Source organism: Bactrocera oleae, chromosome 6 (genome assembly GCF_042242935.1).
Source record: "Bactrocera oleae isolate idBacOlea1 chromosome 6, idBacOlea1, whole genome shotgun sequence".
Taxonomy (NCBI): domain Eukaryota; kingdom Metazoa; phylum Arthropoda; class Insecta; order Diptera; family Tephritidae; genus Bactrocera; species Bactrocera oleae.
In genome coordinates, this window is record NC_091540.1 from 3209394 (window position 1) to 3235454 (window position 26061).

The 26061-nt window shown below is 35.4% G+C and overlaps 2 protein-coding genes across 8 annotated transcripts; both read left to right on the forward strand.

The window, feature by feature from the left end:
* The first annotated feature begins 388 nt into the window (after window positions 1-388).
* Window positions 389-16313, forward strand: Srpk79D (Serine-arginine protein kinase at 79D). Of its 6 annotated transcripts, none has more exons than XM_036358392.2 (9): window positions 4400-4493; window positions 7352-8461; window positions 9411-9632; window positions 9700-10151; window positions 10766-11148; window positions 11724-12092; window positions 14786-14875; window positions 15363-15633; window positions 15704-16313. In XM_036358392.2, the coding sequence occupies exons 2-9, from the start codon at window positions 7434-7436 to the stop codon at window positions 15898-15900; spliced, it is 3012 nt and encodes a 1003-aa protein (XP_036214285.2). In that variant the 5' UTR covers window positions 4400-4493; window positions 7352-7433; the 3' UTR covers window positions 15901-16313. The 6 variants fall into 6 exon arrangements, with proteins under 6 accessions (XP_014088503.3, XP_036214285.2, XP_014088502.2 ...); XM_014233025.3 differs by having other exon boundaries at window positions 4405-5434; XM_014233026.3 differs by having other exon boundaries at window positions 4405-5434; window positions 7352-8455.
* A 3195-nt stretch (window positions 16314-19508) lies between these two features.
* Window positions 19509-25090, forward strand: Hsc70-1 (Heat shock protein 70 cognate 1). Of its 2 annotated transcripts, none has more exons than XM_014232993.3 (3): window positions 19509-20051; window positions 20272-20551; window positions 23118-25090. In XM_014232993.3, the coding sequence occupies exons 2-3, from the start codon at window positions 20347-20349 to the stop codon at window positions 24842-24844; spliced, it is 1932 nt and encodes a 643-aa protein (XP_014088468.1). In that variant the 5' UTR covers window positions 19509-20051; window positions 20272-20346; the 3' UTR covers window positions 24845-25090. The 2 variants fall into 2 exon arrangements, with proteins under 2 accessions (XP_014088468.1, XP_014088467.1); XM_014232992.3 differs by having other exon boundaries at window positions 19517-20051; window positions 20275-20551.
* The last annotated feature ends 971 nt before the right edge of the window (window positions 25091-26061 follow it).

Here is a 26061-nt window from a genome sequence, read left to right on the forward strand (position 1 = left end):
CAAACGAAGTGAAACAACAAAAAAGACCGCATGTCAGTGCAACAGACAAGAGACAACAACAACAAAGCAAACAAGCACGAGCCGACACACACGCGCATACATACATATGCAGGAGGATATCGAACGCTGGCAACACTGGCACCATTTTAATGTGAGCTAAATAAGCAACAGCAGAAGAAGAAGAACAAGCTGAAGCAGAAGCCGAAAAGGAAGTAGACAAATTGCGGAAATTGAAGACTTGAAAGGCCAGGAAGCAGTACGAGTACAACAAGCGCAGCCCAACAACTGATCAAAGCAACAAAGACACAAATTGCAAAAACAACCAACACTTAAAAGTTATAAGTAAAGCAAAAAAAAAAAACAAAAACGACAAAGAAAAAATAATAAAAAAAAAAATAATAAATAGAACACAAAAAGATACAAGCATATGTAAGCTAAGCATCCATTCGCTAAAAAAAAAACAAAGGTTGAAAACAAAAACAACAAACAAAGTGCCGTTACACTGGCACCACCCGTAGTTTTGTCAACATCAAATACCATTACAATTGAGACAACGACCTCAACATCGTCACCGCAACACTGCCATAGCGCTGGCATCGCCGGTGTTGCGGTCGGCGTCGGCGTTGGCGTTAACGTCAGCAGCGCCACCAATGTCGGCTTGGGCAGCATTGGCATCGGCAGCACGCTCTGCAGCAGCGGCGACAGCGGCATTTCGTCGTCGACGCCATCTCTGGTCTCGCAACTTTCACCACCACCCACCATAATATGCAGCTTGCCAACGTCGACGATCTCAAATAATATTGCGATTAGCGCAAGTGTCGGCGCAGCGATAAGCAGTAGCAGCGTGGTAGCAGCTGGTCGCTGTAGTCCTATCATTGCCGGCAATTACTGTGCGCTCAGCAATGGTCTGGCGGGCATATCAGTGTCCAGTCACACAACTACAACGTCGATTTTTGGTGGTGGCGGTACCAGCGGCAACAACAGCAATTGCAATATTATCAACAAACCGAAATCATCTTTGAGTCCGTTACAACGCTTACCTATCAGCGGTAATCTTTCTACCTATGGTAATAGTGTTGGTGGCGGAGTAGGTTTTGGCGGCGGTGGTGGTGGTGTTGGTGGTAGCGGACCAGGTTTTACACTACTCACCGGCAGCAATAGTCATTTGAGTAACATTTCACCGGCGCTCAGCGCCAGCACTCCACTTAGCAGCGGCATGAGCGGTGGCAGCAATAATGCCACGAACTATTTGAGCAGCATGAAATTGCTTGGGCCTGCTTCCATCGATTTGGGAACAACACCGCTAACGCATCGTAATTACAGCACAATTAAAGGTTTTAGCTTTCGGCGCAGTTTCGATGACAAAATCATTGCGCCACTTAACAGTAGCAGCAGCAGCGGCGTCGCTGTTGGCAGTGGTGGCGGCATTGGTGGTCACAGTAATTATTTAACGCATCATCACTTCCATACACACTTCCACCACCCAACGTCCGCCATGCAGAAACAATCGTCCATTGATCGGCACATTAGCGGTGGTGGGGGTAGTGGTGTGGGCATTATGTCGCATTCCACCCACTATCCGCTCACGTCGTCGCAATCGTCGACGAAACTCTCGTATCGTGATGATTTTCTGCAGCAAATTGGCTACTTGCCGACGACGCGCATCTTCAACACCAGCATCGATGAGGACCGACAGCAGGAGTTTTTGTCGTTGTCCATGTCGCCGCCTTTGAATCGTCGCCGGGATATGCCGGCGTTGCGTGGCATCATAAGCCTGTGAGTATGCCATAATGCTTTCATAAAACTTAATTTACTCGTATGTGTTGCATGCATGTGATTTTGTGCCTGCGTGGAGTGTGGGAAGCGGGTATACAGCGGTTATGTGTGCGTGGTGGTAATAAAATATGATATTGTATAAAATGTTGCCCTAAAATTGATGTGTCATATGTGATTGTGGGATTTAAAAGCTCAAACCCCAAGCCAAATTATAAATATTAAAAAGTAAAATAGTTCTAAAATCTATCAAAGACTAATACAGCAATACGATGACCAAAAGTGTGACAGTTATTATACATAAATCCATTCCATTTATATAAACCTGACGGTCTTCAAAAAGGACCCTGACGTTCCGGATTTGAGGGCCGGCATCTTAAAAGACGGACGCTTACATAATCCAGTCAGTAGTGCATGAAACTACGATTAAGAAACTAGAAGAAGAGCTCGAATAAACTTGGCCTCTTAAAGGGGCAGGATCCCCACTTGACCTTGATTGGTACCAGGCCGCCTTTAGGCTATCAATAGGGCCATTGGGCTCCCAAGAGATAACCAATAAAGCTTTATCCAGCAACGCAGTGAATTTCATAAGATAACTGTTTTTTTCCACATTAGCTGCCCAATTGTCATGTAGAGAAATTATATCAAAACCATAATCTAATTGATAATGGGGCTTAGGATATGCTTTTGGGTTAACACATACAGCATTAAACATATTTTTAACAGATTTTTTCAAAATACACAGGGAATTTAAAACTGGTTGAGAATTGCACTTTGTAACGAATGAAATATTGTGTTTTCACAGAATACGCCGGCCATCTTTGTACAGTGGTTAAATATGTGTACCAGCATTACATATGACATTTTTTGGACGCTCATTTATTAAATCAGCTGATCAAATTTGACCCGGACTGAAAAAAACCACTGTTTTTGCGCCGATATATTCATAAACCCACGTCTCGTAACCAGTAATGATACGTTTGATGAATGTAGAAATTCTCAGCAGCGTTGCCAATCTTCTCTTTTGTGACATTTATTGAACGTTTAGCAAAAGATTCAAGACTTTTGGTACGAGTCTAACCTTGACACGCTTCATAACCAAAACATCAATCAAACTGTGTATATGGTATAATCATGGCACGCGCCACATTACAGGAAAAACTCGACAAAACAGATCATTAACTGACAATTATATAGAATATATATAGAAATATATTGTATATATGTATACCTATATATTTCCACTCACACTTACGCTCTTTTTCTTAGTATATACTGCGACTTTAAGCCACACATCTGATTTTGCATTCGAATCTGAACACGCTTGACTGACAGGTTCACTAAAAGTGACAGGTAATCAAACGTTGCAGTAACAAAAGTGAGAGAATAGTAATCTAAAAAAGTGACAGCGAACTATTCTACAATGTGGTGGGGGTGTGTGGCGTGAGTGTTAATTGAAATGCTGCCAAAAAATATATATACGCCAAACACAGCAATGTAAATAAATGAATTTACATTACAAATCCAAAACAAACAAAAAAAAAAAAACAATTTGAACGTCACTGACAAAGGCAACACTGTGTTACAAAATTTTTAGCACTTCAAAAATACTGAGTGGACTATGCAGTTAAGTGACGAGGAATATATAGAGGAGACGTTGGCTAACTGAATATTTTTAATACAAATTATATAAACACTTGGAGATATATATATGGAGAAATGGATGTGTGTATGCATAAGTGACATATGAATAAGCGCTAAATGTAACGAATTTTCAAGTTTGGCGCATAGCCAAGGGAATTCTCTCCAAATAATAGTCAAAAGGAATTATATATGTATACATATACAAGCATAAGCACATATGTCTGTATATACGTATATATGTAGATATGTATAATATATGATAAAAACATACACACTCTTGTATATAAAATAAACTATTAAACACCGTCAAAACGCCAGAGGGTGCTAACGGCATTCGTTTTAGTGTGGGCCAAGGCATTTGCCCTCTTCTCTATAAAATCGTCTATGTCAACTAAGTTGTGGAATTATGTTGTCATTGGGACCGCCTCTGTGTTTGGCGTTTGATGACGCCAACAATGACGGCACACATACATATTTATATAATTAGATATATGCGCTGTGAGTGGCAACAGAGTTAGTTGTGACTATGACAACGATGACGACGTTGCAAGCGGAGCGCACGCGGGCAACTATTGAGCCACACTACCGACGCGAGTATTGCCAACGGGTACTTCGCGCATTCGGGGGGTGCTGTACTGTGGTTTTGGTTGGGTGTGAGGTGCTTGTGCAGCGCAGCTGTTTTTGCTTTCACATATGTGTGTACGTGTGCATATGTAGAATGCTCCTGCCGCCTCTTTGCCAACGATGCCAGCGATGCCTTTGTCACAGCAGTGGGCAACTATTTTTACACAAAGCGCTGTGAAGTGTATGCAACAAATACGTTTTTGTTGTTCTACTTGATTTCATTTTTATACAAATTATATAGAAATGCATGCACACACATGCATATATGTACGTTGTATATATTATATAGGCATACATATGTATGTACATGCGCTTATGCCGTGTTGTGGCTGCTCTCACGCGCTGACAATGCTGACGGCAAAACAGTTGCCGTTGTGCGGCTAGAACTGACGGCATTTTTAGCAAAAATCACGAAAAACTGTTCAAAATGACGTGTGAAATAAGAATAAAAAGTAAAATTTAGCGTGAAAAAATAACAACAAACACTACACATAGCCAATGACAAAGTGAAAATCAAAGCGCTAGCATTTAAAAAAGACGAAAAACAATAACAAAGCGCGGCGAGCGAGTTTTATATTAGTATTTTTATTAAAAACAGCTAACACTTCTCATAATTCTCGGTGCTTGGTCGTGCGCGCGTACACATAACGTTGGCCAAATCGCTCGAATGCGCACGTTATGTAAGCAGGACTTTTTGGACACTTTCGAAACGCGAAAAAAATAAAGCATTTACAATGGTGAAAAAATCGAAATTTTTTAAACAAGTATATTAAAAATTTAATTCAAGCAATAACGAACATTAAATACAAATTAATTGCGAAAATGCGTCAACTCGCCAAAACAAACTACGACAATCAAGAAAATATGTTGCTATTTTAATAAAAAAATAAATTAAATAATCTCGTATTATTAATATTACCAATTTAAATTAACCGTTAAACTATAGCTACATATGTCTGTGTGCCATGAGTTATGGCCATAAAAAATTGTGCAATTATTTATGACTAATGCGAATGTATACCAACAACAACTGCAATAATAACGAGCAAAACCAATTAAAATAATAATAACTTCAGCGCAGCCGTTTTTGATGCGAATTGTTGCAACAAAAATAAGCAAGTTCATTCGTAAACAATAATAAACTGCGTCGTTGCACGCGTCGCGTAAGCGTCAATGTCAATACTTACGTGTAATATACATACATACATATATGTATATAAGTATATACGCTAGGTGTGAAAGCGCAAATATACGGAAAAGAAAATTGAAATTGTAAAATAGCTGTAAACATTATATATACATATGTATATGGTGTAGCGAGCAGCGCTAAAAAATAACAGCAGCACGCGAGGTGTACGCATAAACATTAATTAACACATACAAGCAAATCGATGTAATGTTCAAGGAAATTTTTTAACTTAAAACCGGCAAAGAAATGTGGCGCATAGTGTCATGCTTATAGCTATTTTGTGGTTAAAATTTTTTCCAACAGAATTTTATGTGTAGAGAGGTTATACATTAATAGCGATTATGTTTTAAGTGCAAATATTTTGGTATTGGAACCAATAATATTATTTTCGCAACGACAAGAAAAAAATATTTGTATCAATCAATGTATAAGAATTCATCTAAATCTGTAATTTTGGTTATAGAGATACTGTATAGAGTTACATCCGCTAGGAACTAATGGTGCTACTGTTTTGGACTCTGTATTTTTAGATTTTAAAATTAAAACAATTTTTTTCGACAGTCACAATATATTGACCTAAGTAAATAAAATAGCTTAAAAATATTTCTTAGATACAAATTTTGTTAGTTTTTTAGAGAAAGTGGGCTTTATAATACAGCGATTTTGAAGATAAATGAAAACTAACAAAATGTGCCGCAATTTCTTACGGTAGTAAAGCTGCTGTCTTAAAGAAATGTCAAAATGAGTGCGCTGCTCTGAATTAATTCCATATTTGGGTTAAGACCAAAAATCTGTAGACATTGAAGAAAAGAAAAAAACAAGAAAAAACGTTAGCTTCTGCATCACCGAAGCTACAACACTATTGATAGGTGCATTTTTTTATGACATAAAGGGTATAAAAATATCCATATTGATTTTGATCGGTCAGTCATATCAAGCTATAGTGATTCGATTTAAACAATTTGTTTGGAGATTATATCATTGTTTCGAGTAATAATTCATACCAAATTTCGTGAGGATATCATTTCAAATAAAAAAGTTTTCCATACAAGAACTTGATATGGATCGATCAGTTTCTATGGCAGCTATATGCTACAGTGGTCCGATATCGGCGGTTTTGACAAATGAGCAGTTTTGCGAAGAAAAAAGCACGTCTGCAAATTTTCATATCGATATCTAAATATCTGAAGACCTAGTAAGCGTATATACAGACGGAAATGACTAAATCGACTCAACTCGTCACTCTGATCATTTAAATATGTATATTTGTATATACTTTATACTTTTTTGCTGGATCTTATAAACTTTGTAGCCAACTTAATATACCCTGTTCAGGGTAACAAAATGAGCCGCAACTTTATAAGGTAGTTAGGCTCCTGCCTCATAGAAGTGCTTACGTTTGAACGATCTTAATTAAATCGATATTACTTGTATTAGTTATTTTATTCAATTTTCAATTCACAGTGCACTATAACGGCATATTTTAATAAAAATGGTTTGCCATATTTTTTATTGGAAAGTACTGTTGATTTTAATAACATAAGCTGTGGAAAATGTAAACAAATGGAGTATGTGCATGTAACACGTGATATTAGAACGGTCTCTTTCTTCCGAAAGCTCGAGAAAATTCTTATAATTAAGTTCTCGCAACAAAATCCTCACAAAACAGATATTGTTTATGAATAGCCAGTACCAAATGGACTGGAATGGACAGACGAACATGTTAAAATAGTAATATAGACAAATATGCACACTGCTAATAGCTTCAAACTTCAGGAGCACAACAAGCTTCGTGTCCTTTTGTATTTCAGGGATTGATCTAAGATTGATATTAAAGAGATTACAATAACTTTGACTCTTTACTTTTTTTTGGGAATTGTTATATGGCGTATTTGATCCTAGTTTCCGCGATAGCCGAGTCCACGTACGATATTTCATACTTCTAACCATTCACACATTTCATTGATGTGACTTGAGACTGACCTTTTTAAAAATTTCAATGTTGTCTCGGTCAGATAGATAGCAAATAGCAGGATTTTATAGCAAATAGTGAAGACACTGTGCTCCCTTAAAAAACGCAGGAATTACGAATTAAAAGTAATATTTTGCACAACATTTTAGGTGTAAAAACTAAATGCAAAAAATGTTGAAAGTAGTTTAACTTACGGTACTTAAAACTAAAAACAAATATAACAAAGACAACATGCATCACATACAAACGACGCTACAGAAAGTCGCGCTCAACCTTCAACAACTGCTTAATGCTCTACACAGCACCGCTGTTACCACACAGGATACATGCGAACGTGTCGAGTTTTACGACTATGCGCTACGCTCACCAGAGCAGGAAACATGTGGACTAGCAGATGCACCGCGCTGGAAGCGACTATATGCACTCTACACACACTATTATACACTTCTCCTACACCACATGTGGCCTACGCTGCTCCTAGCGCTGCAGCATTGTCAAGACATCTACCAAATCACACTGGACTATGGTATCGATTATGGCACGCGCTTAGCTCACTGGACTACATTGCTCGTCAACGATCAAGTATTCATGTTCGCCATCAAATTTTGTTTATTATTGCTCTTCCTTTTTCTCATGCATTGGATAAAATCGACCAAAGCGCCAGCAACTCCAACGGCCACAACAACAATTGTGGGTACGACAGTAGCAATTACGCCGAATGTACCGCTTGTAATGGCGGAAAATCGCATTGAAGTACTAGCAGCAGATGCTACAGTGAGTAGAGCTTCATTCTCAATCGACACGCCCACAACGCCGACGACATGCATAACACCCGCTGTGACACGTGAATTAGTTTGCGATTTCAATTTTGTATCGCCGTCAGAGTTGCGTGCTGCGCTTGAGGCTGCCAATCAGCGTATGCTTGAGATTGAGGAAAAGCGTCGCCGCAAACGCATAACCAAGAAACGAAAATGCGTTTCGGCGGGTCCCATTTTGATTGCGATACGTTCGACAAAGGCACACAAGCAGAAGAAGGCGGAAGCAAAGCAGGAGCTGAAGCAACAACAATTATTACATCAGCAACAGCTAGAGCTCTTAACGCCGCCAAATACATCACCAGCACGTGCCAGTTATATGTTGGCGAATGAGGATGAGAACTTTTTGCCCGTGCGCATGGAGCCACTGACCATCGGTGGCGCTGCTTACGAAATAGAGATGGATGCAGAAACGGAAGCGGAAATTGTTGCTCTGATGTGTGTGTGTGTGTTCGATTTTGTGAGATTGCTTTTAAGTTATTACCTATGTATATATTTGCAAATAGTGTTTAGTCCATATTATTAGGCATTGAATATTTTAAGATATCTTCGTCGCAAGATAGCGGTAGTTTGCTTACGAGTTTCTTCGTCAATTGGGGTTCAAAACCATATATGTTAATACCATAAATAACTCAAACGTCTGTCCTTCGAATGTTTTCGGGTTCAAATGCTGATTTTACGGCAATACAAAATTTAGAAAAATGGTTCTGCAATAGGTTCCGAACAATGTCAAAGCTTCGAGCTTTTTTCTAACATGAAAAAGCTTCTACATACTATATATTAGGGTGGAGCGAAAGAAAAATTCCAAAATCCAAACATTTTCTTTTTTATAATCTACAAATTTTTTTTCGCTCCACCCTACTATATATCGATCGATGTTGATCTAAATTCCTATTTTGCTAGACATAAAAAGAAATCCCTTATTTCTATATTAAATTTAAGACTATATACAATCTGAATTGTGAAAAGCCGAGCACTGTCATAACGCAGAACCTGGACTTCGTCTATTATAAAAAAATTTCTTCTGAAAGCGATTATCGTCAGTCGGAATCGATTCCGCTTAGATTCTCTTTTAACTTATAAAATTGTCCTTTTTTCGTGTTGTAGTACTCAAAGCAGACTAACCCCGAATATTTTTCCTTAAAACGAATGTCCTCAATTGGAAAAGGTTTTGCTTTGATTACATTTTTAACTCACGAAACTTGGCGTGAGGGCAATTTACAAATTATTGTTTTTTTTTTTTTTACAGAATTGGTTCAAAACACCTACTTTATACCCAAGCACTACGCCATAGCTTTAAGAATAGCTCTCTCTTAAAATATTTAAATTCCAATTACAACAATTTAATTCATCAATTTTATAAATCTTTTTTTCAACTTTTAAACATACATAGTTCCGAACCTCGTGGCACCATGAGCACCACTGATGATGTCTTTCCCGATTCGCCGGATAGCAGTTTGTACGGTTCGGAAGAGGAACAAGAGGATCCATTACAGTATTGTCGTGGCGGTTATCATCCAGTTATTATTGGCGATATATTTGACAATCGTTTTCGTGTTGTACGCAAACTTGGTTGGGGTCATTTCTCCACGGTTTGGCTATGCAGAGATTTGAAGTAAGCGCCGAAGTAATTTTAAGCTTTTGCTTCACACTTTTCACTATATATTTTTTATCAACTGCAGGGACGAGAAATACGTCGCATTGAAGGTGGTAAAGAGTGCACCGCACTATATCGAAACGGCTGCCGATGAGATACGTCTACTCGAAGCTGTACGTGATGCAGATCCGTTAGATATGCGACGTGAACGTATCGTACGACTGCTAAATCATTTTACGATACGTGGCGTTAATGGCAAGCATTATTGTTTGGTGTTCGAAGCGCTCGGTTGCAGTTTATATAAGTTGATTGTAAAGAACAACTATCAGGGTTTGGCCATAAGTCAAGTGCGTAACATTATTAAACAAGTATTGGAGGGTTTGGATTACTTGCACACAAAATGTAGTATTATACATACGGATATTAAGCCTGAGAACATATTATTGGTGATCGATAATGAGTCGGTGGTGAATCAGCAAATTGACGATGAAATCGCTAGTTTACGTGTGAAGGGTGCGGACTTTCCGGATTCATACAGTAAGTGTCGCTTTTGTAATATTATACCCTGAACAGACTTTATAAGATATGTATATAAAAATAATCGGCGTGACGAGCTGAGTCGCTTTAGCCTTGTTCGTCTGTCTGTCTTCTTTACATAGAGGAAGCCTCAGTTTTTGAGATATCGATTTGAAATTTTGCACAATGTCCTTTATCCCCAAGAAGCTGCTCATTTGTCGAAATCATTCAAAATCAAGTTTCTGTGTGAAAAACTTTTTTATTTAATAAGATATCTAAATTTTTGTCCGAATCAATGGTACCACACTCGAACAAATTGTTCAGATAGGATCACTATAGCATATAGCAGCTAAGCAAACTGACTAATCAAAATCAAGTTTCTGTAAAGAAAACTTTTTTATTTGACAAGATATCTTTACAAAATTTGGCATAGATTATTGTCCAAGATAGTGCTACAATCTCCAGTTATTGTTCAGACCGGACTATTATAACATGCTATACAAACTGACCGACCAAAATCAAGTACTTGTATGGAAACTTTTTTTGTGAAGGGTATTATAGCTTCGGTGTAACTAAAGTTCACGTTTTATCTTGTTTTTATTTTTATTAAATCATATTCTTTAAACACTTTACAGTTAGTTCCATTGAGAAGCAAGCGAAGAGTCGCAATAAATGGTCAATGACCGATATGAATGTCTCAACAACTAACAGCACGGGTACGGGCAATAATTCCTCCGCGTCATCCACGCCGCTGCCAACAACTACCGTTGCGACTTCAGCAATGACAGCTGCTGCGATAACGGCGCTCAGCAAGGATGATAGCAATGCAACATTTAACACAAATACGACTGCATCATCGTTGGCGTCTAAATATTCAGCTACTTTGATAGGCGAAAATGATGGTGTAGGTGGCGGACGCGCTGGTACAGAGAGCCCTTCAATAGGCGGTGGTACACCTTATGCAACAACGGGCAATATAAATAATCGGTATAGAGCCGAGAAGAAAATCACTGCCAAGGTAAGTTGTGCAAGTTGTTTACAATCTAAAGTAATTAAGTATGGGTTTAAGTTACACGAATTGAAAAAAATAAATATACACTTATTTACAATGAGCAATAGATAACACGTTTGTTAAACTGTATGTTTAATAACGCTTACAAAGTAACAAACACAATCGTGCAACAACAATGAACCATACCCACACATTCCCAGCAACTTTTTTTTAAATTTCTATGATTTTTTTTTATAATTTTGTTACTCATAATTGCACCAGCTAACAGCAGCTATCAAAATCAATTACATTTCCCTACGCATAATAGTGTCATTACATTTTAGCTTCAACCGGAAACGGAACACACCCTATCATGCATAATTACGCACTAGCTTTCAATAACGCCCCCATACAATAAATGATTTAAATACATACATATGCTAAGTAGTTATTTTCCACTCATCTAATAATAATATGCGCCCAATATCATTCGCCACCATCCATCATCACCAGCACTCTCACAACTGCAATCACCTGCAATCGTTTGTGTCCAATTCGTTTGTTCCGTTTTTTCTTTTCGTTTTTCATATATATTTTTACAGTCGATCGATGGTGACGGCAATATTGGTGACATGACAAGCATAACAACAACAACAACTACTACAACAACAACAACAACCACCGAAGCAATCAATGGCATCGAAATATTAAGTTTATTAAGTACAAAAAGTGAAAATCTCGATGTTAATAATGCGTCGTCTCAAATTACTCTAAACACCCAAGCACAAGCACCACACAATCAACAACAACTACAACAGCAACAACAACAGATACTACCATCACTCACATCACAAGCACCTTCACTAGCTTTACCAACACTAGCACAATCACCATTAATACAACAACAGCAAGCAACATCACAAAATAACAACGAAGATGTTAAAAATAGCAAAAATGCCGCTACCGAAAAGGTAACTCTGCTCTCAAATTGTACACCTATGTGTGTATTATTGTGTTTACATACATACTTTAAATAAATTGTACTTATGCTGTGCATTTATAGTTTTGTGCTGATCAAAAACAAAAAAAAAGCAAATTGTTCTCTATCTGTATAAAGCACTTAAGTACATAGTTTGCTAAAGTATCTAAATACATACGTCATTTCTAAGTAATTGTATTTGTTTGTGCTACAACGTACCTTAACCTTTCACTTTGTAGTCCTTTTATAGAGTCAGTTTTCTATTAGCTTAACGGAAATGCATTGTTCAAATTTCTTTGTATGCCACCATGTTTATTTAGTTCCTTATTACAAGTATATCAGTGATTTTATACTTAGTGACATTTGCGCAATTTGTATTTATATTGCTTCTATTATAATTAATTGGTTTCGTAAAAAATACTTATACATTTCTTTATTAGTTAGGAATAATACTTGTTTTGATAAAAAATTCAATTTTTTTCTTCACTCTATTGATATTTAAAAAACTAGTGATTGTTTACTTATGTATATCGATAAAAGTCTTCAGCTGCTATAAGAACAGCAATTCCTAATGTTGCGTGCACAAATAGTGCGAATTGCTTTAATAGCAATTAGGCTTAAATTCAAGCAATATATAGTAGCTTCTGCAGATTTGGCTTTTTATATCGAATTTGCATTTTTTCTTTAAGCCAAAATAAGAGATAATCATATAAAAATTAAATTATCCGAAAAATGCCGCATAAAAACAATAATCTGGTGAAAAATAGTAAATAATTTATTAAAAAAGGATACTAGGGACCAACATTTTTTGTTTAAATAATCAATTTGATATTGACATGTTTACTAATTGGTTCGTTTATTTTTTTTTTATTATTTACAAGTATTAAAGTGTTCTTAGGTTGCCTTATTAAAAAAAAATAGTTAAAGCGAAGTAGAACGCTTTCGATAAAAAAGTAATAAAGTGCACTTGCTGCATTGCATTGCTAAGACCTTAAAATTTATTACTATTGCATAGTAATTAGTTAGAAAATATTTTAAACGAAATGTTTACTGTAAAAATATTTAAAATTCTTACCATTCCTCAACCAAAAGTATTTTATTTGTATTTCTATAATAATTTCTCTTTCTATCTTTAAATAAAAACAAGAAAAATGTTAATTTCGACTGCACTGAAGTTATAATACCCTTCACATATACAAAAATTCCCTACAAGAACTTTGATCGGTCAGTTTGTATGCCAGCTATAGTGACTCGATATTAACAAATTCTTCGAATATTGCATTATAGCTTTAGACAATAAGCCATACCAAATTTCTTGAAGATATCACGTCAAATACAAAAGTTTTCCATACAACAACTTTATTCCGATCGTTCAATTTGTATGGCAACTATGTGTTATAGTGGTCCGATATCAGCCGTTCCGACCAATGAGCAAAATCTCAGATCGATATCAAAAACTGAGGAACTAGTTCGTATATATACTGATAGACAGACGAAAAGATAGACAAATTCGTCACACTGATCGTTTATACGAGTATACATACTTGTATATACTTAATAGGATCTCCGACGTTTCACACTGTTCAGTATACCAAATTTTAATTTTTAAAAAGTAATCAAGCAAAGAAATCAAGAAATGTTTAAAAGTTAAATGATAACAATTCTATTAGTAGTATTGCGAGTAGAGTTGCTTTTATATTTAATACATTGCATAAAAAAATCTATTTCTCTTACTTTTGTAAAATATTTTTCACATTATTAAAAATCATCTCTTAAAAACGTTTTTGAGAAAAGGTTACACCAGGTTTAATGAATTTAACGTTTTTGTTCTAAACAAAAAATCTATTCACTACGACAACTTTAAAATTTTAAGTACACGCTTGTAAAACTTGTTATCTACAAATGTTTGACGCAAATACGTTTTTTTAATGCTCGTAAAACATAGAAAAATACTATTCTTTGTGGAAACATGCTATTATATTTTAAACAGTAATTTACACTAGCCAATTACTATCGTATTTATACATAAAGTAAACATTATGTTCATATACTTTCAATAATTCTCAACAACTTTTTGAAATTTTGCGTTTTGAGAACATTAAAATTTTTTTTTTTAATATTATGTTAATTAACTTTATTTGAAGTAGTTTTAAGATTTACTAGTTTGCAATTGCTTATGTATACTTAAGTTATGAGTATGCATACGTATTATTTGTATTTTTAGTTTCAGAACTTGCCTGGCACTGCTCCTCATGTCATTTCCAAACCAAATTTACTCTTGTCATAAAAATCCTTGTAAACGCTGGCGCAAGCTCGTTATCTAAATAATGTCGCCTAATTTTTTGAATTTGACATGCTATAAGATTTTGTACAGTTGACAGAGAGAATACTCTTATGGATTTATATATATTTAAGAAAATAGTTGACAGTTATAACGATGATCATGTGTCACTAAACTACGACACATATTTTTTAAATATTATAAAATAGTTACGAGAAGTTTTATATGTATTTGCGCATATATTTCTTACATTTTCATAGCATTGAATATAATTTAATTTATTTTTTTCTGCACTGTCCGCTATTATTTCTGAACATACTTTTACTCAATTCTTTATTATGCGTTTGCTATAAATCTAAAGACATTAGAACCTATTTAACTAACTTTTACTTCTTACTTCCTAGACCCAGTCCTATACAAATGCCATACAAGCGTTGATCAACAACACCAATGTACGCGTTAAAATTGCTGATTTGGGAAATGCCTGCTATGACGTAAGTTTGAATAAATTTTAAAACTTAAAATATATATATGTACATATACTTATGTTTCATATGTGTAGTGACGGCTTGTGAATTGCGCAGCCCATTGGAACATTGGTTTATCTAATTCGTCCCTGAAGTTTTGAGATATGGCTCACCCAAAAAGTTTCTCATTTGTCGGAGTGGCCGATATCGGATCACTATAGTATATATAAAAATACTTTATTTGACAAGATATCTTTTATAAAATTGGCACAAATTATTGTCCCAAAAAAGACTGCAATTTCCGAAGAAATTGTTCAGATCGAACCACCAAAGCTTATAGCTGTCATATAAACTAACCGATCAAAATCAAAGCAAACATTTGTTTATACCCTTTTATGCTGTGATAATATCACCTGGAAGAGTTTTTATAGCTTCGATGTTGCCGTTTTTTCTTGTTTTTGTTGATATTAAGAATAAATTATCACTTGTATTTTATTTAATTACTTATACGCAGTATCATCATTTCACTGACGATATACAAACGCGACAGTATCGCTCCATAGAGGTATTGCTTGGCGCACCATACACGTTCTCCGCTGATATTTGGAGTACAGCTTGTCTTGCCTTCGAACTGGCGACCGGTGATTATCTCTTTGATCCGCATATGGGCGAGACTTACTCACGTGATGAAGATCATTTGGCGCACATAATTGAATTATTAGGCGCAATACCGCCTTCCGTGATATTTCGAGGCAGACATGGATTAAAATTCTTCACCAGTTATGGTAAATTAAAAATTACAATAATTAAAACGATTATTGATTTTCATTTAAATTATTTTTGTGCAATTTGTAGGCAGTTTGCGTAACATTACGAAATTGAAACCGTGGAGTCTATTAAATGTGCTTATTGAAAAATATGACTGGGATCCTATAGAGGCGAAGAAATTCTCAGATTTTTTACTACCGATGCTCGAATACAATCCCGTTATACGCGCCTCAGCGGCCGAATGTCTAAATCATCCATGGCTGGAGCAGGAGGAATTCGTTTGAAATGTGACCATATTCGTTTCACTTGTTGACTGATTACGTAGCTGAAACGAACGCAAATACGCACATAGTAGTTGTTGTATTCAATGGTGGAGCAGAGAGCGCAAACTAAAGTTGGCGTTAGTCAATATGACTGCAGACATGATCGAGAGAGACTTACAATTTCTCATATTATTATTTAAGCGTTAAGAATTTACATACACAAAAATAAAAAAATAAATAAACTAAAATAAAATAATATGCGACTTATAAAGTAGACATTATTAAGATTTTTTAATATTAAATGACAAAAGTGAAAATGAAAATTAAATTAAATAAAGTTAAAAGCGTAGCATGACAATTGAAAAATTGTAATAATTATTGTATTGTCAGCGAAGAAAATAAAATATACATACCTTTGAGTAAAAAAAACTAAACATTGGTAGTAAATTAGTGGAAACTTAAAAAAAGTTTGTTAAAGTAAGTTTTCTATGGGAAAATAAATGAAATTTAATAACTCCAAATTAGCATTAATACCAAATTCTGAAAATAGTATATAATGAAAAGCAAACATTTTAAATAAAAAAAATTACGAAACTATAATACCAAAAAATAAAATGTAGGATACCCTAACGACTTACAGACACTCATATTTGCATATATATATACATCAACACGTATACATTTATTAAAAATAGTATATACTCAAATGAATTTTCGAATCCACATATGCCTAACTGACTGACTTATTTTTCATAAACAATTTAATAAACTAAAAACTAAACGATAATTGCGTAACATAAAGGAAAAAATATAAAATACAAATAATAATTAAGAAGAAAACACATCACTTTCGAAACAAAAAAGTTTACATAAACAAATTGTGAGTACATAAGAGAGAACATGAAAATCTTTAGATCAATAAAAATGGGACTTGACACAATTTGCTAAATGATATTTGATATAATCGCCACAATGGGTGTTAATTTTATAATACAAGCTGAGCAAAGTTTAGAGACTTTCAAAATTGCACGCTGAATTATATATAAAACATATATATTAAGCCATTAAATAAGTGTTTAGTCAACGCTAAGGATATGTTCAAACCAAAACTTATATTCCTCAAATCAAAATTCGGCTACTCACTAAACGCGACTGTTGAAATTGTTGCTATTATCGTTGCTACAATCAGACTCCAAATTTTTCTACTGTCAATAGCAACAGTGACGGAACTAGTTTTTGGTAAACACGCCAACAGGTGGCGCTAAATTTCATACAGCCTAAGTTTTCATACTGCTACCCGGTAAAGAGTTAATGAAGAAACAATTTTGTATGAAAAAACATTGCTAAGTTGAGTAAGATATGAAACTTAGTTCAATCCACAGCACTTAAGTTTTGGTTTGAGCGTTTTACAACAAACTTAACCAGAAATTAAATTAATGAAATGAAGCTCCCATAAACATATTTAACTGACATAGTCTTATGCATACTTTTTCATACATAACAACGGCATATTCCAGTGGAACTCGTAGATCATACAGAAAATTTAAATAAAAACATGGCAAATAAATACATGTAATTTATAAATTAAAAGTTACTTAGTTTGAAGGAGTAAATAATTAAGTTTGGGTTTTTCGTATAGCTTTATAGTAAATAAAAAATATAGTACCAAGTAGCCATACACATAATCACGAAAACAAATAAGTTAGAAACAGTTGAAAATTTGAAATTCACCATTTTTATTTACACACATTTAATTTTCAAAATAACCACTTCCGTGCAGACTGCTGCTTTGAAAAAGATATGTTCAGTGCACACTTCACATAAGTAGCAAATTTTGAAACACTTCGCTAACGAATACAGTGTGCACGACGTGTTTGCCGATGATCCGCCGGAACTTTTGCATAGTTGTCGTTGCGTGTGATTCGATCAAGTGCTGCTCTTCGAAGTCGTTATTAAAATAGTTTACAATGTTAATTTTTAATTAATAACAGTACTTTTGTTTTGCTAATTAGTTAGTTTATTGATACATTATTAAGATTTGCTCTTATATTGAACGTTATTTATAACAAAGCCCAAATAAATGCATGTCAACATGGCGGTCGTTGAATAAGAAAACGAGGTGTAAAGTGCAATAACTTGTGGAAATTTTGTTAATGCAATGCTGCAAGCAGTTGTGTGTAATATGTGCTTGTGAGTTACAGAAAGTCTGTTGTGATATGAACTTCCGCTTCTTTTAAATATTATTGCAGTGATTTTAAGCAAAGTGCGGTAAGTGTTATATAAATACCAAGTTAACGAAAATAATATTGCTAGTTTACCAACAAAATGCTTAAAACGATGGAGCTTCGTCAGCTTATTTTTTTGTACAATTTGTATGCAAATATTTCCCAATTATTTAAATTATAAAAGTGCAAATTTCAAAATAATTTATTTACATATTTTAATAAAATCACAAACAAAGTTTGTATTGTATAGATTTGTTAGCGTGAACGATTTTGAGAGATAATTTTATGGTCTATGGCGGTTAAGTTTTTTTTCATATTTTTTCTCTTTTGCTATAATTTAAAATATTAATTTTTTTTTTTTAATTTGTATGTTTAACTACCACTTATTTCATATGCAGTTGTATTTTACTTCAACACTGAAAAAATATATATATTTATATTTTTCTCATATGTTCTATATTTTTCTCAAAAATTAATACATATGCATATTTTTATTAAACAGGTGTTAATATACTTATTCAAAGTTAATTATTAACATACTAAATAAATATTTGCAAATGCTATCATACGGTACATACAGAAATCAGCAACACATAAATACACAAATACATACATACCTATATACATAGTAATTATCATAATACGATATTTCATAGAGGCATCCTAATAAATATTTGCAAACAGCAACAAACACTACCCGTAGTGGAATTGAATTCTAAATTAACAATGAAAATACCTACACAAATAAACAATGAAACATTTAAGAAAATAAAAAATATTTTAATAAGAATTTATTAATAAATTTTCGCATTAAATGTAAACAGGAGTATGCAAACAGTCTGAAAAATAAAATTTTCAGTTAATAACACAAGATACGTTTTAGAAGTATAATTTGGTAAAAATATAAGCAAATTAATATTTTAATATTAAATGAACAAAAATAATATATAGTAAACGGTCGAAAAAGTATTCACTTGGTGAAAACAAAATACAAAACTTTTACAGTTAAAGAAATGAAAAGAATAGATAATGATGAAATTATGGAATAATACAACATTTGCATTACTAAACGCATCAATAAAAATTAATAATTAACTTTTACAATAAAATATATATATTAGTGTTTTACAAAATTTCGCACTTGGTAAAAGTTGAACTCTTTAACGGTATACACAATTTTCGCTTTAATTTTCAGCAAAAGGTTAATTATACGGGAGGCCTCTGGGTGGTTGTGGTGGCACTCTACTACTGATTGCTCAATTACCCTCACCCTTTAGTAGAGAAATGCGGAGAAGCTATGAAAAAAAGAGCATAATAAAAGAGATTCAGAGAGTTTGAAAAATGCTACTCATTTCTAACAAACTGATCGAGAAAATTCGCCGAATACAGCATAGAATCGTTTAACAGCGTTTGCTAAACATATCGAAAATATTTTGAAAATACAAAATGTGATCATTTCAGCTCATTCACTTTCGAGCAATGCACGAGTTCACAACACTTTTTTACGTAAACATTTGATTCGTGTAAAAAAGTCAGACGACAAACCGAAATAGATAGCATTTCAGAAATTTTAAATACCAAAACAATTAAAAAAAACGCAAACAGAAATACAAAAATTGAACTTCAAGAGCGTATTATTAATAAAGAAAGTGTTGAGTGTATGCAAAACACATTGAATTTCGTTAATTAACCTTGTGACAAATTTTTGCAAATTAAAATTTTTGGTAATTTTCTACGCGTTCGTGCCGTTGTAGCGCATATGCGAACGCCGCCGCAGTGGAGCTGCAAAGAGAGAAAACCCTAGAATTTCTGCGAGTGCTAACCTTCGTCCTGCTATTCCTTATCATATCACTATACCTATACCGTTACGCATTCTAAAAGCGCGTCTAGATTTAGGTTTAGCTAAATATAATTGACAACCAATTTGTAGCTGCCTTCCTAAAAGCGGTAAGTTTGTGTGGAATTTTCGTGAAAATGCAAAATCCTATTAATACTTATGCAATTCGCGCATTCTTGATGCATAATTTGGTGCAACTAAATTTGGTACATTCACATGCACATTTTGTTTGGCTGTGCACTCGTCAATGCTCCCGCCGACGCCAACAAAATTGTCGCCACACACCCATATGTATATTGTCAATCGAACGCGCACACGCTATAATTAAAGCAGCTAACACAACTAGTACCATAATAACAACGGAAAAAAACTATAGCGCAGCAACAAGAGCAGAGTTTTTGCAATATGGCTAAAGCGCCTGCTGTCGGCATTGATCTTGGCACGACATATTCATGCGTCGGTGTATTTCAACATGGCAAAGTGGACATTATCGCCAATGACCAGGGCAATCGGGTGACTCCATCCTATGTGGCCTTCACCGATACGGAGCGACTAATTGGCGATGCGGCCAAAAATCAAGTTGCCATGAACCCGAACAATACTATCTTTGGTGAGTTTGAAACAAAGAAAGAAGTTATAACAGCGCAACACAACAACAATCCATTAAACACTAATAACTATATCGTAGTGCATCCTCCGCCCACTATCATTGCATTTAAGTCGTTATAAATCATGCACGCCACATGAAAATTTACACTCGCCCAATTAAAAGGTAGTCGCAATGCAGTCTCTTTTAAAAATTAGCACAATTTTCCAACGTTCGATGAGTCTAGACTTAGGGCGATCTTCTCCACCGGGACTTTAGTTAAGATTCTCTCACATCTGTATTTTGAACCGTAACACTTTTCTCAAAAAACCTTAAATTAGCGAAAGCCATTCCTTTATTTCAATTCTAAAAAAGATGTTATGGCATTGATTATATTTGGTAACTATATTATTTTTGGGAACAATCGGCATTTTAAATCTGACACCAGTTTCTGGCTATATAGGCTTCTTTGCTATTGTTTTTTGAACGCTCTGTATAAGTTTGTTTGCATTTCAGCGGCATTGTCTCGTGGTTACAATATGATTATATCGGTATGTACATATTTAGCCACTCCACATTGTGCACTTGTCGCCTTCTATTTATCATTTTTCGGGTCTTAAATATATTTGACGTATTGTCGCTTAATTTTTTGGCAAATCCATCAGCCAATTCGTCCCGTTCATATCGTGCCAAAGTTTACAGTTGCGGCGGCCAATGTCTTTCAGTTTGTTTGTTTTCTCACTAGCTCATTCAATTAAAATTAACTTTGTTGCCACGTCCATTTTTATTTTACATGTGTTGTGTTGCTAATTTTAGTTGCATTTTAAATTTCATTGATTCAGAAATTGTTGTGTTTCAAACAACGTGTCCTATGTTTATGACTGTGCCACATGCTACTTTGTGCAGTTTAGTTTACATATTTCGTCTGTATAGCCAGTAGTTGCCCTACAATGGGAATTTTGCACATTTACTCTGGCCTCGATCTTTCAAAAAACTACATTTCATACATAGATGTGTGTTCGATTTCTATTTACTCGTTACATTCTGTCGTCACGTATGAGTCGTTGCAGTTGCCTCAACGAACTTTTCGCCTCTTCGCACTGTTTCGCATGTCCAAATATTGAATTTGTATATTATATATATTGATATAATTTTTCACCTCAATGTAGATCTTAAAGCCTGGTATAATTGCAATTTTCCTATATATTCATAAATGGCTATGTGACTTCGATAACTAAAACTAAAGAACTAAATTTCTGAATGAGGAGGAAAATATTAAGTTCCTATGACGTGCTTAGTATGGATATCGGATTCTGAAAGATTTTTTCGTAACCGAAATATATCCAAAGTACGATAGAGCAGAAACATGATTTTGTTGGAATCTGCATTCAATTTCAAACCTTAGATAGATAGATTGAAAGTTGAGTAAGGTGGTCTTCATTTAACCCAGTTCAATAAAAGATAATAAAGCTCCTGTCTCAATGGTTATGACGTGTTCTCTTACCGGATTCTTTTGCCCGATAGCCTGACTTTTTCTTCTTTTTTGCAGAACAATCAAGTGGCTTTGGTGTTTCTGACCCTTGGTCGCGGAAATGACTCAGATCCTTGGAACAGTAATCCAGCAGTGCAGATGGCACCTTAGCATGCAATGACCTGTATAAAATCCCACTAACTGCCTCAATTTGTTCCTTAGGGGAACGGTTTTGTATTAAGTAAACGATTCATGCTAGAATGTTATCGTGGCAACCCTGTTAAGCATTTTTAATTTAGATTGACTTTTTGGAACAAACAAACGCACATCCCATAAATTACATATTTTAGGTATGAATGATGTTTGTAAGACTATACCGGCTGCCTTAGTCGAGTTCGTTGACTACCATTTAGTGGTGATTGCACCTTGGTTAAAGAATGCATTTGTAATAAGAAGGAGTTTCTTACAATCGTTTTAAGCTGACTTAAGATATGGGGGACACTAGTATATGTGAGTTTCGTTAAACCCTAATATCCTCACTTTCTCAAAAGTTGTGTGAAATGGCACTGGTGCTTTTATATTTCTCTATTTCTTACTCAATATTTCTGTTCAAAATTAAATAAACTTAATAAATTTTTTCACATTCTATTCTTTTTAGTACAATGTATTTTAATCTTTATATTGCTAATATTCTTCTCTATGCATTCCTTATACTTTTAATTCTTGAGTCCGTGTTGGTTCTAATCTAAAACCATTTTTTGTGCTCTCATTTCAGTCCTGTAATACAGAGAGTTCTTGCACTTCCAAGTTTGAGTAACTATATATATTCTGCCTGGTCATGTGACTAATATATTATAATTTTAAATAATTTTTGTTGTCTGCCATAATATTAAATTCTATATAATACTTTCTTTGTACTAAAGTTAAATGTATGTATGTAATAAAATATTCAGACTGCCATAAAATGTATCAGGTCTGTCGTTTCTATTTCCACCTGCACCTCCACTATCATTAAATCTTCATTTAACTAAAGACTGATATTCAATTACTATATATTTGCACTTAACCCTTCATCCCCAAGATACCACAACTTCTCCTCTCTTATATTCCAAAATGTAGATGCTAAACGTCTGATAGGCCGTAAGTTCGATGATATGACTGTGCAGAGTGACATGAAGCATTGGCCGTTCGAGGTCTTCAATGACAATGGCAAGCCAAAAATGCGCATCGAATATAAGGGAGAAAAGAAAAGTTTCTTTCCGGAAGAAGTCTCTTCCATGGTATTAACGAAAATGAAGGAAACCGCCGAAGCGTATCTCGGCAAGCCTGTAACTGATGCTGTGGTCACTGTGCCAGCCTATTTTAATGATTCACAACGTCAAGCCACCAAAGATGCTGGCGCTATTGCCGGTTTGAATGTGCTGCGCATTATTAATGAACCAACAGCTGCAGCCATCGCTTATGGACTGGACAAGAAGGGCACAAGTGAACGTAATGTGCTCATTTTTGATTTGGGCGGCGGCACTTTTGATGTGTCCATACTCACAATTGAGGATGGCATCTTTGAGGTAAAATCCACTGCAGGCGACACACATTTAGGCGGCGAGGATTTTGACAATCGCATGGTGAATCATTTTGTACAAGAGTTTCAACGAAAGTACAAGAAGGACTTGGCGCAGAATAAACGCGCTTTAAGACGTTTGCGCACCGCATGTGAACGCGCCAAGCGCACGCTCTCAGCCTCTTCGCAAGCTAGCATTGAGATTGACTCTTTATATGAGGGTATAGACTTCTACACATCAATTACACGCGCACGTTTCGAGGAATTGAACGGTGACCTCTTCAGGGGTACTATGGAGCCGGTGGCGAAAGCTTTGCGTGACGCTAAAATGGATAAAGGGCAGATACACGATATTGTTTTGGTTGGCGGTTCGACGCGTATACCCAAGGTACAAAAGTTACTGCAGGACTTCTTCAATGGCAAGGAGCTTAACAAATCTATTAATCCGGATGAGGCCGTTGCTTATGGTGCTGCAGTACAGGCCGCCATACTCTGTGGCGACAAGTCCGAAGCTGTGCAAGATCTTTTACTGCTCGATGTAACACCGCTATCGCTGGGTATCGAGACTGCAGGCGGCGTTATGACGGTGCTGATCAAACGTAATACCACTATACCAACGAAGCAAACCCAGGTCTTCACTACCTACTCAGATAACCAGCCGGGCGTGTTGATACAGGTATTCGAGGGTGAACGTGCTATGACTAAAGACAATAATATACTTGGTAAATTCGAGCTGAGCGGCATACCGCCGGCACCACGTGGTATACCGCAGATCGAAGTGACTTTCGACATTGATGCGAATGGCATTTTAAATGTGACCGCGGTAGAAAAATCTACAGGTAAAGAAAATAGAATCACTATAACTAACGACAAGGGTCGTCTGAGCAAAGACGATATCGAGCGCATGGTAAACGAGGCCGAGCAGTATCGCAACGAAGATGAGAAGCAGCGTGAACGAATTAATGCCAAAAACGCGCTCGAGTCCTACTGCTTCCAGATGAAGTCTACAATGGATGATGAGAATATACGCGCTAAAATTTCGGACAACGATCGTCAGTTAATATTGCAGAAGTGTGATGAGACGATCAGCTGGTTGGATAGTAATCAACAGGCGGAGAAGGATGAGTTCGAGTATAGACAAAAAGAATTGGAGAAAATTTGTAGCCCGATTATAACGCGCTTGTATCAAGGTGGCGTGCCACCACCACCGCCAAATGCAGGCGGTCCGGGTGCTGGTGGCTCTTCCGGCGCAGCTGGTGGTCCAACTATAGAAGAGGTGGACTGAGCGACAGCTTTGCTGCTGTTTGAAAAATTAAAAGGCGATATGTCATATATATTTTTTGGCGTTGCTTTATTTTTCTAAATAACATTTTCTTATACTTCTTGTTGTCTGCTGCTTCAATTCGTATTTTATTATGATCTATTTTACATACCTATTCATAAATTTTTAACAACAAAAACTACATAACTTGTTCGAAAATTTTGGCGAAAGGATAATAAATTTCAAATTTCAATTGTTTGTGGTTTATTACGTGGTTGTTTATTATTTTACAGCTTTTATTGCATAGTTTTAGGCGTTGCTTGAACATATCTTTCAACTATTTTGTAGTTTTATGTATATTTTTGAATAAATGGCATTGAAAAAATAAATTAAATAAAATTAAATTTCAAATGTTTAACTTTGGTGATTTAATGCAAAAAATATACAATTTTAGCACTATATCACTTCAGAAAATCTTAAGCACACTGTTTTAGCACGCTAAGTTCCAAAATGGCTGCATACTTTTTGGATGTTGGTTAGTATTCGAAATTCGTATGTTTTTAGAAAATATTTTTTGAAATTGTTGACAGGGTGACACTATATAATCTCTTATAGTAATTGCCGTTTTGACACTCGATCATGCCAAATCAACGGCAAAGCGAAATACCCATGACACCAAGGTAATGCTTTATATTTGGAGCGACCCAAAGGGCGGGCTGTATTATTAGCTTCTAAAACCAGGTGAAACCATTAATGGGGAACACTACCGGCAATAATAGTTAGGCAAAGATAGTTTTCAATCATGGCGACCGACCTTTTCTTGCTAGACCGGTTAAAAACAATTTCCTTTGCCTCAGCTGTATTAGCTTATAGCCCAGACGTTTCCCCTTCTAACTACGATTTGTTTCGTTCGTTCCAAAACGCCCTCACTGGACTATGGTGCACATCAGAATCAGAGAGTGTATCAAAAATTATCTTTATATATTTTTGGCTGCCAAGCTTTTTGGCTTAATGCTTTTGGGATGAAATCCACGAATTCCGAGAAAGATGGGAACATGTTACCCACACTCGTATAGGTATACGTATAGTCGTATGTATTTCCCTATAGTGCCTAAGGGAAACATAGGGCCTGTGCACACAATTTTGGCCTAAAAGAAGAGAAGAACTTAAAATGTTTATGTCAAAACCATATTTTGTTTAGCAACTCATTGCGAACATAACATTAAATATTATGAAACTAT

Coding starts and splice junctions, on each gene's coding strand:
- Srpk79D (XM_036358392.2), top strand. CDS start 7,434: ATGCATCACATACAAACGACGCTACAGAAAGTCGCGCTCAACCTTCAA. Junction 8,462..9,410: donor ATTGTTGCTCTGATGTGTGT/GTGTGTGTTCGA, acceptor AAACATACATAG/TTCCGAACCTCGTGGCACCA. Junction 15,634..15,703: donor AAAATTCTTCACCAGTTATG/GTAAATTAAAAA, acceptor TGCAATTTGTAG/GCAGTTTGCGTAACATTACG.
- Hsc70-1 (XM_014232993.3), top strand. CDS start 20,347: ATGGCTAAAGCGCCTGCTGTCGGCATTGATCTTGGCACGACATATTCA. Junction 20,552..23,117: donor CCCGAACAATACTATCTTTG/GTGAGTTTGAAA, acceptor TCCAAAATGTAG/ATGCTAAACGTCTGATAGGC.